Raw genomic sequence first — 15,739 nt, 5'->3', positions numbered from 1 at the left:
GACCTCAAAAACTAGCCAGTCAAAACCCTCTCTGGTTATTTTTTGTAATGTTTGGGCTTAATTGCTGACTTGCCAGTGGAGGATGGATTTGTAGACGATATATAATTGAAAACTGTTTAAGGCTATAGACCTTGAAATATGATGCATTCATGTAAGTCCAAGCATAAAGACATATGTTTGATTTGTCATCGCACTAAGTAAATTATTGCAATATCTGGAAAGTAAACTATAAGGTTATGCACAATATATATTGCCATTTAGTGCAAATGCAAACAAAAGTTTGTATAAAATAAAATAAAATAAAAATTATAAAAGTTATTAGATATTTCCCATAGAAAGACCTAGAGCCCCAGGTGAAAAGATCTCCAAAGTCCAGCTGTTCTGCTATTGTTGTACAGATGCAATGCTCTCTTATGACAATGATTGAGCATTGCACAGATACCTGTGTCAGAAAAACTATTGGATTAGTTTGTATATCACGTCCGGAGTTATTACTCAAGGAAGAGCTGATTTCATTTACACATTCCGTCATGCCAGTGGGTTCAGCTCGAGAAGTGCAGACTCCCCACAAATTAACTAACTTCATGTAGGAGCATTTTATTTCTTCTCTAATGACTGAAAAATATATGTTGCATAGGGAACATTGTGCCTGCCCTCATTAGTGTCAACCCTGTTACTATAAATGCCTAACGAGGAACTGTTATAATCAACCACACTCGGCCAGTTGCAGTGCAGCTGATAACTTCAGTCTGACCACATATAAAGTACTGTGAACATTTTCAGGCCAGTTGTACCACCCACCTATTTTAATCTGGATGATCCCAGAGCAGCTGTGCAGCCCTTTCGGGCACACCTGCTGTAACGAGGACTTTGATGAAGGGTTCACAGTGAGCAAGCATGGGTCAGGGGTTGCTATGTGCTATAATTTCAGTAGGGAGAAGTGAGCTGGGGTTCTTGGAAGGTGTTCATGGAAGGTCTGTTGAGTTGGGTCGGGTCTAGTTGTCGTGCTGGTGTAGGTCAAGGCTTTTTTTTCAGGATTTTTTTGTCAGGCCAAGGCTAGAAACTACATGACAAAAAAAAATAATAATCTTGTTTTAACTACATTATACTTTAAAAATAATAGTAATAATTTATATATACAAGGTATTGGTTAGTGTGCAAGCATGTTTTCATTGTCTTTTTCCTTTTATTTTTTTGTGTCTGAAAAACAAAAGCTTTGACCATTTCATATTAACCTCTTTTCTCATTTTGTGTTCCACGAGGGGGAAAAAACGTTTTTTTTTAAAAAAAAATTTTTAAGTACATCATTATATTTTTAATTCTGTACTACAGTATATAGATTAATATATTGTTGTACATTAAACAGATAGATTGATCCCTCCCACCCCCATCACTTATTTTTGTTCTGTTTGTCACTATGTTTCTTCCAGTCCGAACACCACAAGTCTAGAAGTGACAGAACATACTAAGCTAATGAGCACAACTCTCACACTCCTGCGATTCTGCTGAGTACCTAAAGCTCTGTTGACACACTTTGTCTAGTGTCTTGCTTTCCTCAGTAATTGGGAATAGGGGCTCTGCAGGTGTGACCAGTGTAGTGATCCACAGGTCACAGCAAAGGGAACTGGGTGAGGTGTAAAATATGAAAGAAGTTTTAAAGTATATAAGGGAGCCCAGTGTGAATGGAAACATGTCTTGTAGTGGAGGAGAGCGGAGCTTATTGATTCTCTTCCTCTCCCACAGTCTGATGTAATTGGATTCAGCAATATATCTAGGTTGAGTGGGCCTTCGCTTCTCCTCCTAAATGGGACTGCAATCAATTCAACAACCTGCAATGCCATTCAGTCACTAGACGCCAACTAAGACCCGCTTCATAAATCGATCATCATGCCACACTTTTAATTCTGCTCACCTGGCAGTACTGCAGAATAAAACTTAACACCAGGCCATACCCATGCCACAGGGATTGTTAAAATGGCTGGGTCATAATTACTGAGGAAGAGGGGCAGTCTGATGTGTTTGTGTCAGCTGGTGTTTTGCCACTCGGGTCTCTGAGGGATGCCTGACGACATAGTGTGAAAACTGGGATGGCAACACAATGTGTTCCTCGGTTTATCGCTTTCAAAATGACAATAACAGGGTGTCATTGTGAAAAGAGAAAAATCCAGACTCTATTCGCCTGGGTTTTACTTTCCCTAAAAAATGCCCATCTGGTTTTATCAACACCCTTAATGTTGTGAGAAAGAAAAAAGAAGAAGAAGAAGAAGAAGAAGAAAACGTTTAGACCAGAGTTTTTAAAATTGTATAAAATATAATAAAATAAATATTATATATTTATAGTTAGTAGACCCACTAGCACAACCTTGTGGACCCCTGGGGGTCTTTCCTTTCCGTTTTTCAGTCTTTCGGAATGCTGGCCCGGCTTACTTCTGCACTGTTACCAAAAAATTAAATAAATAAATACATAAAAAGAAACCGAGGAACCTGTCAGACTTAATTTCTGTGGTAATCTAATGCCACAAATGAAATCAAAGAGCTTTTATTGAACCCAGAATGGTTCCTTAGACTGGTCTCTTCGGTTTTACATCCACATGCTCTCTCTTTCAATTTCTTTGAAGATGGAGACAAAAGAAAGAATAGTAGTGATTCATGTAGATTTGATACTAATAATAACTTCAGATTTTCATCTTCGCTTAATGTGTGACGTCTGATTTAGGTCAGTCATTAGTCTTCAGATGGCTCATTAATTCCTCTTTTTGTCTGCTTGCATGTTGAAAATGATCTTCATATGTTATTTTGATGTTTTAGGTATAGAATGAACATCATTAGGCTGAAAAGTTCTTTTCGTGCCTACTGCAGCAGATTAGATTTGTGCCACTTGACTGCTCTATTTCTGAACCTGATGAGGTTTCTGCCTCCTCTAGGTACATGATGAACGTGACTTGGGATGGCAGAGATTTGTCCTTCACCGAGGATGGTTACCAGGTGTATCCCAAACTGGTTGTGATCGTGCTGAACAAGGAAAGAGAGTGGGAAAAGGTAAGGACACTCCGTGCCGCCACCGAAAACAACTGACCTTCTTAACTGCACCATTATAATTTCATTATAACTCCTCCAAGCAAAGCGTCATTAACAACTGTTCATACAATATTAGTACCCATGAATCCGCGATGTTAATTACACCCTGGAACGGTTTAAAAGTATGTCAGTGCGGTAATTACCTCAGATGCACACTGCTAGAGTCTGCAAATTCGGAGGTGTAATTAGGGCCTGTTTTTTTCCCTTCTAGACCACAATCCAGTCCGAGACCAAACATGAATGGGAACCCACACAAGTGCATTTGTGGATGAGCGTGTCCGTCATTTTTCTGTTTTAGTAGAGAATGTGGTTCAATGAAAACAGTGCAGGAGGAATAATTGGAATGGCAAAACAATGGGAGAAATTGATTTGTGGAGTTGCTCTGCAAATCAATATCAGTAAAAGTCTAATTGACAGAATAAGGCTTGCACTGAAAGACGAATCTGGTCATGAGTACATGTCCATGCGGCAAAAGACAGATTTGTTCTGATCAGGCCTCTTGATCTCTTGTTAGGAGAGCGTGACAATCATCAATAATATTAAAACATCTTCAAGACATTGCATTTTTTAGAGGGGAATCCGTTTACTGGTGGTCTGTCTTAATATAACATTGTATGGCTCATTAAACGATGGTTGTTTTGCAGATATGATATTGGGTTTGTGTTAGAGCAGGATAAAACACATTAAATTAGATCCCAGAGGTGTTTAGAACCTCGTTATTCATCTGATGCTAAAGTGTTGTATTGGGCTTTATTACAGCAGCTCTGTATTATTTTTCATGCTGTTTCGACTGTCCGTTAAACTTTTAGAGTTTCATCAATCTATTATAAAATGCATCACATGTTGTTCAACTCATTTGGGACTAGATATTGTAGTAGTATTAGTGTTTAAAGCAGAATATAATAGGTGGCCATAACATTCATTGTCCAAATTCTCCTCAGTGTCTTCAAAAAAATGTGTTTCCAAAAGTAATTTTTAGCACGTAAATACGACTAAATTAATCCTTGAAACTTTTTTGTAAGTATAGTTCACAGCACTTTAAACTTTACACGTTTGCATTATTCTCCAAAACACTCGATGGCACTGTTGAGAAAATATTAGCTGAACCAGCAGTGAAGAAGAATTTTTTTCATTATTATACACCATCAATAAATTTTATATTCAACTCAAATTTAAACTCAGTTCAATAACATTAAGAAAATGTTTGCACAATATAAAATACATTTTTCAAAAATGTAAAATCGTAGCTTGACTGTTTAGGTGAAAGCATGTGACTTTTAACATTATTTGCTATATTACAGGCACATCTACTTATCCAATGTGCCTTCAGAAATGTGGTGCTATAACGTCAATTCCACTTACCAATTTTATGGAATAAACCAGGCTCAATTACCTTAGAGCTATGCCAATACAATCACAAATTCATTTTTTTTTGCGCTATTGTCTTTGATGTTTGTATTTATCTATGTGCTGATTTACATCATTTTCTACAGTTCAGTACGTGAAGAAGTAGGTCATTCAAATAAGCGTAAACTCTGAAACCAGCATTTCCCTCAGCATGGTCAGAACTGATTCAATGAGATGCAGCACTGGACAAAAGTGAAATGAACCGCACAAGAGAGATTGAAACTGATACCGCAGATTATCTCTCTCTCCCTATCACACAGTCACTTTCTCACTGTCAGTTTCAATCTTGATGCAATTATGATATTGTGTTGACGATGATATATATTGTATTGATATCTCACTGAATCATGACATGTAGTGTAACGCATATTGTACTGTTACTGTTGTGTATTTGTCAATAGATCATGGTACCATGGTGCTATGATACAGTATATGTCATAGTTCTAAAGGATTTTTATATTAATATTTGTTATTGTTGAAAAGTTTGGGGTCCGTAATTTTTTTTTTCTTGAAAGAAATGTACACTTTTATTCAGAAAGGATGCATTAAATTGATCTGAAGTTACAGTACATATATTTATAAAGTTACAAAAGATTTCTGTTTCTACAAAAAAAATTACTGTAAAAGCAGAACTGTTTTCAAAATTGATAAAACTGATACCAAATCAACATGATTTCTCAAGGGTCATGTGACGTTATTTTAAATTGTAATAATATTTTACAATATTACCATTTTTAATGTATGTATGTTTTAATGTATGTAATGTATTTTGATCAAACAAGTGCAGCCTTGGTGAGCATTAGTGTTTGAGAAATATTAAAAAATCTTACTGACCTCAAACTTTTGATTGGTAAAAAAAAAACAACAACTAATATTTTAAAGTTTTTGTAAGCATAAGAGATACCAGGCTATGTCAGGTCTTTTTTTTTTCGCTTGGCCACTCCAGATTTCTGCATGTATGAGCTCTGACTCTTTTGTGATGGGACAACAAATGGCAGACGGCTCAGTTGTTGGGCCTCAGTCAATCTAAAAATAGCCTTTGACACTTTGCACTCTGCGCTTGCCAGTGGCCATGTACAAACGTAACGCACTCCTCCCTCGTTTTATCAGGGAGCTGACAGTTGCAAAGATCAAGCTGCTATGTTTCCAAATTAAATCCACATGAAAGTTATTACATTAATTAATTCCATGTCAAGTTTCCTCTTGTTGATGTTGATTAAAGCGGATAAAATGTTGAACTGGTTGTCACTCTGGCTGTGTGCTGTCACATATTTTGTTTTTTGTTTTGTTTGATTTTTTTGATGTTGTTTAAAGAGGATCTGGATTACAAGTGTCAGGAAAAGAATCACAATTTAGTAGGAAATAATCACACAAACTTGGCGACCACACGCCAGACTAACCGTCTAATGACTCAATTGGGTTTCATCTCAATGGATTGAAAAGATGCCTCTCGCAGGGGTGCAGTAGCTTCATGGTGGAAGACAACAAAAAAAGGGGGAGGGGGCAGGAAATACTACATGTCAAATGCATAGCTCTAAGGAACGTAACTGCAGTGTAATGCAGTTTGACACCACACTATGTTGATATTAATCTGACAAAGCCTATTCATCAGTGTGAACTGCTGGCAGAGCAAAGACAAAAGCATTGAACAGATTTACAGCCCCGTTGAACCAAAGCAACATCTCACACCTTGCCCTGACGACAAATCCACGTGGCCATTATTGTGCAGCATGTCATAAAGCATACTTTTGCAAAGTCTTCAGTAATAGCAGTAACTGAGTGGAGATGCTACACAGAATGACATTGATCTTGCACCAATAATCCTTATGTCTGTAAATGCCTTAAATGGTGTTCCTTTATTGGGTAAAGGACATTAAATACAAATGCAGCTGTCACTCCTGGAATTTTAGTGTGTAAATGTTTTTGAACATTATCAAAATTATGATAATTTCTGGTGACATAAGTGACAGCAACTGTCTGCGATGCGGCAACGTTATTTCAATTTAAATGACAAATGACAAATATAATGTAGACAGTGTCTGGATTTCCATATCTGTATTTTATGCAGATTTTGCGTTATTGCGTAAAAATGCAGGATGACAAAACGCGTGTAGAATATTCAAGTGCACACAAACACCACCTTCAATTCTTTTAATAAAAATTGTACCATGGTACTTGTGCACATGTTCTGCCAGCATGGTATTTATTGGCATGTCTGTTTAGGGTTTGATGTCAATACAGTCAATTTCAAAATCTCAAGTAAATGTATTTTGTCAGGTTTTTATAATATAGTGATTTTTTATTTTATTTTATACTTTATTATTATTATTATTATTATTTATTAGTGATTTATATATATATATATATATATATATATATATATATATATATATATATATATATATATATATATATATATAATTATTATTTATTAGTGATCTAGATACAGACCCACTCATTAAGGATAAAACAAGATCGGTTCAGCAGGGTTGTTCAAAATTAATAGCAATTAATTTTGTAATGATGCATAAAAATGCAGATTGGAAACAGAAAGTTGTACATAAAGGACACAATTCAGAACTGATGATTCAGGGGTTGAATTTTTAATTGAATAAATTGAAGGTCATTTGCCTAAAGTTGAATTGACTTTGCCGCATCGCCAACAGTTGCTGTTGCTTATGTCACCAGAAATTAACTGGAAGTTAATAATATATCCATTTGTTTTGTCACTGCAAAAACCTTTTCTGATTATAGAGCTGCAGTTTCAGTCAGGTGTAGCAGCAGTTGAGAAATTGGAAGTGTTCTTCACTAGAGCACTAGGAAATGCTTGAAAATTAGTTTCAGCTACCTTTCAAGCTACAGCTAGATATAAAACATGTAATACAAAATAGGTTTTGGCTGTAAATGCCAGTGTCTGTGTGTGAAACAACGTTTATTAATGATTTCACAACATTTGAGGCTGCCATGAAAGCAGTTTACACAATTTCTGCCATTGTTTTCATTTACCAAGTATGTGATTGTGATAAGTCTGCAAGTTATGTCAAGGCAGCTCTGCCAAACACAAGCATCTGTTTGTTCTCTGTTTGTTTCAACTGATCTTATTGTGACTGGGACGGTTTTGTTCTCATCACGACATGGGAATGTCTGTCGCCTGTGAGCTTCTTATTTCTCAAGCTTTTTTAAAAAATATTTTTTATGTGCATTCATTAAAACACCAAAATAGACACACAAATGAAGTATATGCAAAGTGTTGATTCGCTGCTTTGCTCATCATTAGTACACACAGGTTAACTCTTTATTTTGACAACTATGTCAAGGTAGATTGCTGGAGTCCTTGCTCCGCTTTTCATCCAGCCACAGTTTTAAAAGAAAAGCACAACCCTGACAAGTTTGCAGTCATTATGCTGTGTTTTAAGCGGAATGGACACTAGTGTCATAACCATTACCTTTTTCCTTCTTTAAAAAAAAAACTATGTTTTTCATAGCATTTCTGACTGTATAAAGAAGTGCCTCCACTGTGACTGACATTTCAGAGTAGATACGGGAGCTATAATTTCAGGTCATATTTAACAAGTAAATATCACCATTGATCTGCTCACATCAAACACCCTTTTCAGTCTGAGAAATAATAATAGTTTTATAGTTTTTTTTTTGTGTGTGTGTGTGTGTTGATTTTTGATGTGCAGTGACTCCATTCATTCTCAGCATGGCAGTATAAAAAATAAATCAGCATAAAAAATAAACAGATAGTAGCTTGCAGTACCATGATACATAAATATGACATTCTGTGTGATGTTATATATTGTAGTTAACTTACTCTGGTAGTATTGCTGTACTGTGGTACTGGCACAGTGCTTTTTTGTATGATTGAAATTTTAAGCCACCAGGAAAATAATAATAATCATAATAAAACATTTTTAATGTTGCTGAAAGAACATATTAGAATGATTTCTGAAGAATCACGTGACACTGACGATTGAAGTAATGGCTACTTAAATTCAGGTTCACTGCCATCGCAAGAATAAATTATGTATATATAATATGTTCACTTAGAAGCAGTTATTTTAATTTGTAATATTGTTTTTAGTCTATTCAATCCAATCCTGTGTTGAAGAGAATAAGAGTTGTCTTTGAAAAAGTAAAAAAGTAATTATTCACAAATTTTGACAGGTAGTATATATAATAAATAAATAAGTAATATATATATATATATATGTATATATATATGTATATATATATATATATATATATATATATATATATATATATATTACTATAATATATATTAAAATGGTTTAAATAAAACCTGTAATAAATATGTAATACGATATCATTTATAATTAATTTATAACAAATATAAAAAGAAGTATGTTTTAGTACTTGTTTTCTAAAATACTTCTTGTATTTCCATATATATATATATATATATATATATATATATATATATATATACATACACACACACACACACACACACACACCACACACACACACACACATATATATACATATATATATATATATATATATATATATATATATATATATATATATATATATATATACATAAATGCTCAGGTCTACTTAGGGCAGTGTAACATGGAATGAACAAAGAAGTCTCTGCCTCACAAAAGCACCAATCATTCTGCATTCAAGCCAAACAGACAGTGCTGGCAAGACCCTGCTCCAGCTGCTGTGTTGAGAACTGGTCTGAATGCCAATTAGAGATGAAGGAGCGATGGAGAAGGCTCCAGAACCCGAGGCTTGATGAGGCCAGTGTGGCTCTATGGGCTGATTGTTTTGGGGGTGGTTGAGATATGCCGTGTTTCTGTTTTGACGCCAAGCGGGAGAAAAGTGCTCTCATGGAGAGCCAGGAGGAGAACATGATCGGCTAATTAAAACTGATGAAGTCTGAGCATCTTGGCTGCTGATGGGCCTCTTCAATGCCTGGAAGTGACTGGTACAGTCAGGGGCCACATGGCCATTCGCTTCAGTCTTACAGGGGCAGTGGTGTGTGTGTGTTTGTGTGGCACGTACTGCCCACATAACAGAGTAAATCTCAGTGTGAATCATAAAACACACAGTCTGTGATGTGCAGAGTGTCTCGGAATCATATGTAGCCAAATTAGTAAATAATTAACATTATAATCTGGGCTTTGCACTTACATATTCATGAATTATCACTTCAATCCATGCATGCTTGGTTCACAGTGTTCTGACATCTAATATCTTGTTATTTGCTTAATTTGGCTGCCGCCCGTTTCGATGCTTAAAAAGTGTGTTTGTTATCTAACCTGAAGCAAACATCCGTAAGCTCGTCCCTGTGGCTCAAAGCACAGGTATTATTGCAGCCAGTGAGCTTGGAAATCATCTGAACCTTGAGGTAATCAAAATCTGATCCCCGAGATCTGTTGGACTGTGGCTCACTATAGTTTGTCCTCAGAATTGTATTTATTGACAGAGCCGCTGCATGGGGCCATAGCACTGAACCTGTGAGCACCTTAGCCGAGAGAGATATTTATCTGAGTGATCCCTCCATGACAGAGGATTGACCGCTAGATGGAGGAAAGATTTGAGACTCTGAGGGCCATAATTGCTGGTCAAGTAACACTCAACATACAGCATTTCTTTCTTTCTCCCTTTTCCTGTCATATACACACACACACAAAAGACTTTACTGCTCACTAAGTTAGAGGTGGTGGGATACCCTCGGGACTTTCTTGCAACTGATTCTGTTGAAGGCAGTTGTTGTAAGCTATGTCAGTGTGAAATGGATCTCTCTGCCATTTTTGCCTTCTCTCAGTGGAAAATGATTGTGACACATGGCCAATTGTTGGGGACTGACCTTCCAACAGCTCTCTAATAACAGGAAAGAAAGAAAGGAAGGAAGGAAGAAAGAAAAAGAAAGAAAGACATATTTAGTTTTTAATATATTTATAACTCATAATTAATATACTTTAAACATAATCACTAAAAATAAAATGTTCTTATACTGTAGTTGATTTCTAATTTTTTTTAAATAATTGTTTTATTTTATTTTGATGACAAACATTTTTTGTATTTATTTGTTTAATTTATTTGTTGATATACATTGAAAAAATGATGTAGGAACATTTTTCACTCAGAAATAAATAGTAAATTTCACAAATAATTACAAAGAAACAGCAGCAAGTAATAAACAGTACAGTAGATATGTTTTGAACCCTTTTTTTTTTTTGACCAAATCAATGCAAAATCAGTCAAATACAGTATTTGTTATGCCACTGAAAACTAAATTGGCACTGGAACTGAAAGAAAGAAAGAAAGAAACAAACAAACAAACAAACAAACAAACAAACAAACAGAGAGGAGACTAAATTGTAAAAAGAACTAACAAATAAACAAACAAACAAAAGAAAGAATGAGAACACTAAATATAGAGTCAGTAAATAATTACAAGAAAGAGTGAATTTATCAACCAAAGAAAGAAAGGAAGAAAGAAAGAAAGAAAGAAGCGAAGAGATAAATACAAAGACAGAACATCTGAAAAAAAGCTCTAGAAAAGGAGGTTGGGAGCCTGAGGCAGAGTTTGTGCTGCCTGCACTGGCTTTGACTCATCCAGCAGAGATAAGGTATAATTCTCTTTAGTAAGCCTGGTGTGTTTCTCTTCACCTCCGCTGTCCGTCATACTTACGGCCGTGCCCCTCTCCATCTCCACCCCTCACTACACTGACAATCACAGCTCTGCCCTTCATAGCCACTGCTTTCTGCCACAGAGATACACTTGATGATGTGCTTGTCTGCTGCCTAATTTAATGCCCTATCAAATCAACAGAGTTTGACTGATGGGATGGTCAAGACTCGCTGCATGTTGTCATGGTCAACAGTGAAGTGCTGTGCTCGGTCTGATAGCAGAAACTCTCATTCCTCCAATCAGTGTTCACCGTGCCGTCTCAACACAGGAAAGATAACTTTAAAGGAGGAAGGCAACACAACAGATCCTCTTGCTGGGGCTGGCATTTTATTAAATATTTAACTGATACAGCTGCCCTAGAGTAAGATGAGGTTAAGTGAGGGCCTGTCTGCCCCACCGTGAGAGCCCTATTGCCCACCCTACAGCATAGAGCTGCGCCTGCTACAGTGGATATTGTCCTTTTGTTTTCAGCCCATAATGTGACCACTACGTCACATCAACCCCAGGTTTGAGAAAGAACAAAAAGGGATGGACTAATGCAGCCATTTAAGAAGATAGCTTTTTGGGTCATTTAGCTGTGCCTATCCATTCATTCCCTTCTACTATCGGTTGTCTTTTCTTTTGTTACTTTGAAACTAGAAAAAAATGTGTGTCCTTCTTTCTCTCATGGTAACATTATCTGACCATCTATTAGTACTTTTGCCAATTATTGCCACCTATAATGTTACGTATTGATTTTTTTTTTTGTCATTTTACAGTATGTTATGTCACAATGTTATGTTACAATGATTTGTTTCGGCTTTTTTATCAGTTTCTCTGAATAATGAATTTATTATAAAAAACAAAAATGAAAACTGCATATGTTCTTTCAATTTTTGACAGTTTTGTTGAATAATGAAGTTACTGTCTTCAAAATTGAATTTACCTTTTTGTCAGTAGACCTAAAGGATCTCAATGAAAAGTATTCTAGCTGTTTTCCAGTACTCAGCTGTATTCGTAATAATGTCAAGCATGTGATCCTCTGGAGAGCTGAAACGTGATCCTAGAACGGCTTTTCCATACTGTGTAATTACTGGTGTCACTGTAAGCTCTCTGCCTCAGCAAACAAGCCTAGAAGAACAAGCAGAAAAACATTTAGGTAGCGTAACGCAGGTGTGACCAGCCGTTTCACCACACAGCTGTCTGTCTGTACGGGGAGAGGCTGTGTTCAAAATGAAGCCATCAGAATTCACTGCATGTGTGTCCCCCAAGAAGAGGTTATCACTTAAACAAGATGTCGGCAGGAGAAGGAATTAGAAGGCAGTCGTCTCGAGACTACAGCTTTCTTCTGGTGAATAAGTGTTTGCACAAATGGCTTTTATTTTAGAGTGGAGGCGTTGAATGGATTTAAGAATGGTGTAAGGCATTAGGGGAGGGCAACAGAGGTGTTTTCGACTACTGATGAGCTGGAATGGTGCACAAGTGGCCTTCATCTCCTCAAAAATTATGCAGAAATCCTTTTCATTCTGTCTTTGTCTGTCACTTTTGCTCTCCCCCTCGCTCCCTTCACTCTCGGCGGCCGTGTGGCAAATTGCTTGTGTTGTGTCATTTACTTGCGGGCCGAAGCTTCCCATCTGGAATCCCTTCTGGTGGGGGGGGTGGTGGATATTGCCCATAAATCTGGGTATCGCTGATTATTCTGATACTATTGCCCAACAGAGTAATGGAATGTCAGCCCTCTTAAAGTGGTCCTCCTATCTGCGTGACCTACTGGAGACCTGTGGTGAATTGGCCTGGCCACTAAGCCGTGGCCTATAGTTGCAAGAAATAAGCTGCTGTCCTGCTTCCATTCTTCTTCATGTCCTTTTTCACACAGAGAGAGGGGGAATACAAGCTCTGTACTATAGCACTCAAACTGTAATGCTGTCACCTTGAAAACCAGCCTTCATTTTTCACCACTATGTTCAATTTCAATTTAGGCGGCCAAAAAAAAAAAAAAAAAATCCCCCAAGCCCTTCCCCCAATGTGCTTTTCATATTGTTCAGTCAGGGCTCATTAAAACATCAGAGTCATCACTGAACTGTGCCAGGACTTTTATTTTAAGGCAGGATGGAGCGTTTAATATGTGTGAAGGCTCAGTGTATCACGCAGATTGTGTTTATAGAGAAAATGGTTTTATTTTTCCTTCTTCTCAGTCATTATGTAATGAAAATTCAAATGAAAAAAATGTTCCAAAGCCATTATGACTTTTTGTACGCTGTGTATATTGAACTCTGTTCAATATAATAAAAAGTGAATAAAAACTGGGGCTGTCAAATCTCCAAAATGACACAACTACATCATAAAGGTATCATTAAAAGTGGTCTTTGGACTTGTGCATTATTTATATTAAAGGTGTCATGTGATAAAAACAAGATATTGTGGACAAAAATTAAGAACTTGTTCCTGCAACTTGTTATTCATTTCCTTAATTTAGTTAAATTGAGGCCATGATTTGAATAAAACGATGGAATGAGTAAGTAAAATGTGCCCAATGTGTAACTAAAACTAAGGAAGCATTATTAAATTGTGGTTACAAATAAATACACTGTGAAAAAAAAAAACATCTATTTTTTAATCTACATGTCGTGTGTGTTTAGAGTGACATGATGGTGCGTAAATAATGGCATTATCATTTTTGAGTGAATTATCCCTTTAAGTGCTATTTGGAGAGGATTTGTAACATATATAACTTGGAATACAATTATTAAGACGAAGTGTCAGACTGATTAGCTAAAAGGTGCACCAGGTGACAGAGGTGACATACATCTACTGGAAATTAAACTTTAAGGGCCCTATCATACACCTGGCGCAATGTGGCGCAATGCGCGGCGCAAGTGTTTTTGCTAGTTTCAGCCCGACGCAGTTCTCATTTTCCCGTCCTGCGTTGCGTTGTTTAAATAGCAAATGCATTTGCGCCCATTTGTGCGCTCAGGGGCGTGCTGGTCTGAGAACGAGGTGTGTTCAGGCACATTGTTGGTGCGTTGCTATTTTGAGGAACTGAAAATAGACTGCGCCATAGACCAACTCAAACCTGGTCTAAAGTCTGGCGCAATGTTTTTTCTTTGTTATTTAAAGAGCGCGTTAGTATAGACGAGTCAACAACGCGCATAACCGCTGCTTATTACACACACAGGGACGCACAGCAGCACACAAACATGCCAAATATTAAAAATTAAAGGATTACAATGTAAAATAATATTATTGTGTAGGCTACATAAATATAAAAATGCCTACATGTCATAATGGATAGTCAATGCATGTATCAGAATTAGGCTATCTATTTGCTTGAGCACAAGCAGCTCTGTTCCATCTCGGAGATGCGTTCTGTCTTTGCGCTTGCAAAGTCCGCCGTGTAAATAGCAAATCCGTCATGGCACAAGCGCAACTGGCTCTTAAAGGGAATGGATGATGAGACTCTGATTGGTTTATTGCACGTTATGCCCAAAAAACACCCTTTACTCATTATGAGAATAGGGACAACCCATTTAGACCATGCGCCCGGGCGCGCCAACCGTTTTCCCGTCGTTAAAATAGCAATAGTGGATTTGGACACGCCCTGAGTGCACCTGCGCCGTGCACTTTAAACTTTGCATTTAGATCGTTAAAATAGGGCCCTAAGATATTTGGCAAGGTCAACATAAATAAAGAGGAGCAATATGAAAAAAAATAAATTATCACAATCACATGCTTTTTTAAACAAATGGGATTCAGTTTCTCAGAGGACCTCCAAGTTACTGAAAAACAGTATTTAATTTTCTCTGTAATTTTCACCCAGGGGGTATGAGAAAAACACAAACTTGTTTGATTCAGGCAGGATCAAAATCACAAAATACATCTACTGTATGAAACACAAATTTGCCTAAAATCCTCAGGGAGGACTGGATTTTTTAAAAGTAGGAGCGTTGTGGTTTTCACTCGCTCCAAGAGCACTCCACCACCGCCCCATCACGAATACAATTCATGCCAATGGCCCGTAATATACCCACATATTTAGCAAGAATTCACGTTAAACATATTTAGCTATAGCTTGATACAGATGGATCTCTCAAATCAGAAGATTATAATGACGGCAATAGCCAAGCAGGAAGTTATAGGCTCGTTCTCAAGGAGTTTGTCTGTTCCTTTTACTGAATATTTTCGTGTTAAAACATGATTTAAACAGGTACAGCACATTCACACGCAATCGCTTTCGCAATAATGCATTCAAACATATGTAATCTTACAGTGCTACTTCATCTGTATCTGATTTTGAATGAGCAGAAATCATAAATGCATCGATCCGTGGATTTTTGTTATTTTCATCACAAACAAAATTTGCACAGCAGAAAGCAGCAATTATACCTTTTAATGCTGACAACCATGTCATTAGTTTAGCATGTGGTAGGAAAAAAAGAGTTTGCACACAATAGTCTAAGCCACTTTGAAACTCTCCTGTTATTTTCTTTATTTTATTTTTTATTTTAATATAGGCTACGTTATGAACATAACATTTCAAACATACTGAAATACCATTGTTTCTGGTATCAGTGAACGGGGCGGGAGCGGAGTGGAGCGGTAAAT

General features: G+C 36.8%; 1 protein-coding gene across 1 annotated transcript in view; it reads left to right on the top strand.

Annotated features, from left to right (window-relative positions):
• LOC109055817 (glutamate receptor ionotropic, NMDA 2A-like) overlaps window positions 1–15,739 on the top strand; it is a 123,660-nt gene that overhangs the window by 75,762 nt on the left and 32,159 nt on the right. The window contains exon 4 of the mRNA XM_042725861.1: window positions 2,925–3,039. Within this exon, the coding sequence (XP_042581795.1) occupies window positions 2,925–3,039 (115 nt within the window). The remainder of the gene's footprint in view (window positions 1–2,924; window positions 3,040–15,739) is intronic.

This window comes from Cyprinus carpio, chromosome A3 (assembly GCF_018340385.1).
Source record: "Cyprinus carpio isolate SPL01 chromosome A3, ASM1834038v1, whole genome shotgun sequence".
In the NCBI taxonomy this organism is placed as follows: Eukaryota; Metazoa; Chordata; class Actinopteri; order Cypriniformes; family Cyprinidae; genus Cyprinus; species Cyprinus carpio.
Note: the sequence above shows the minus strand (reverse complement) of the source record. Positions and strands in the feature narration are given on the sequence as shown.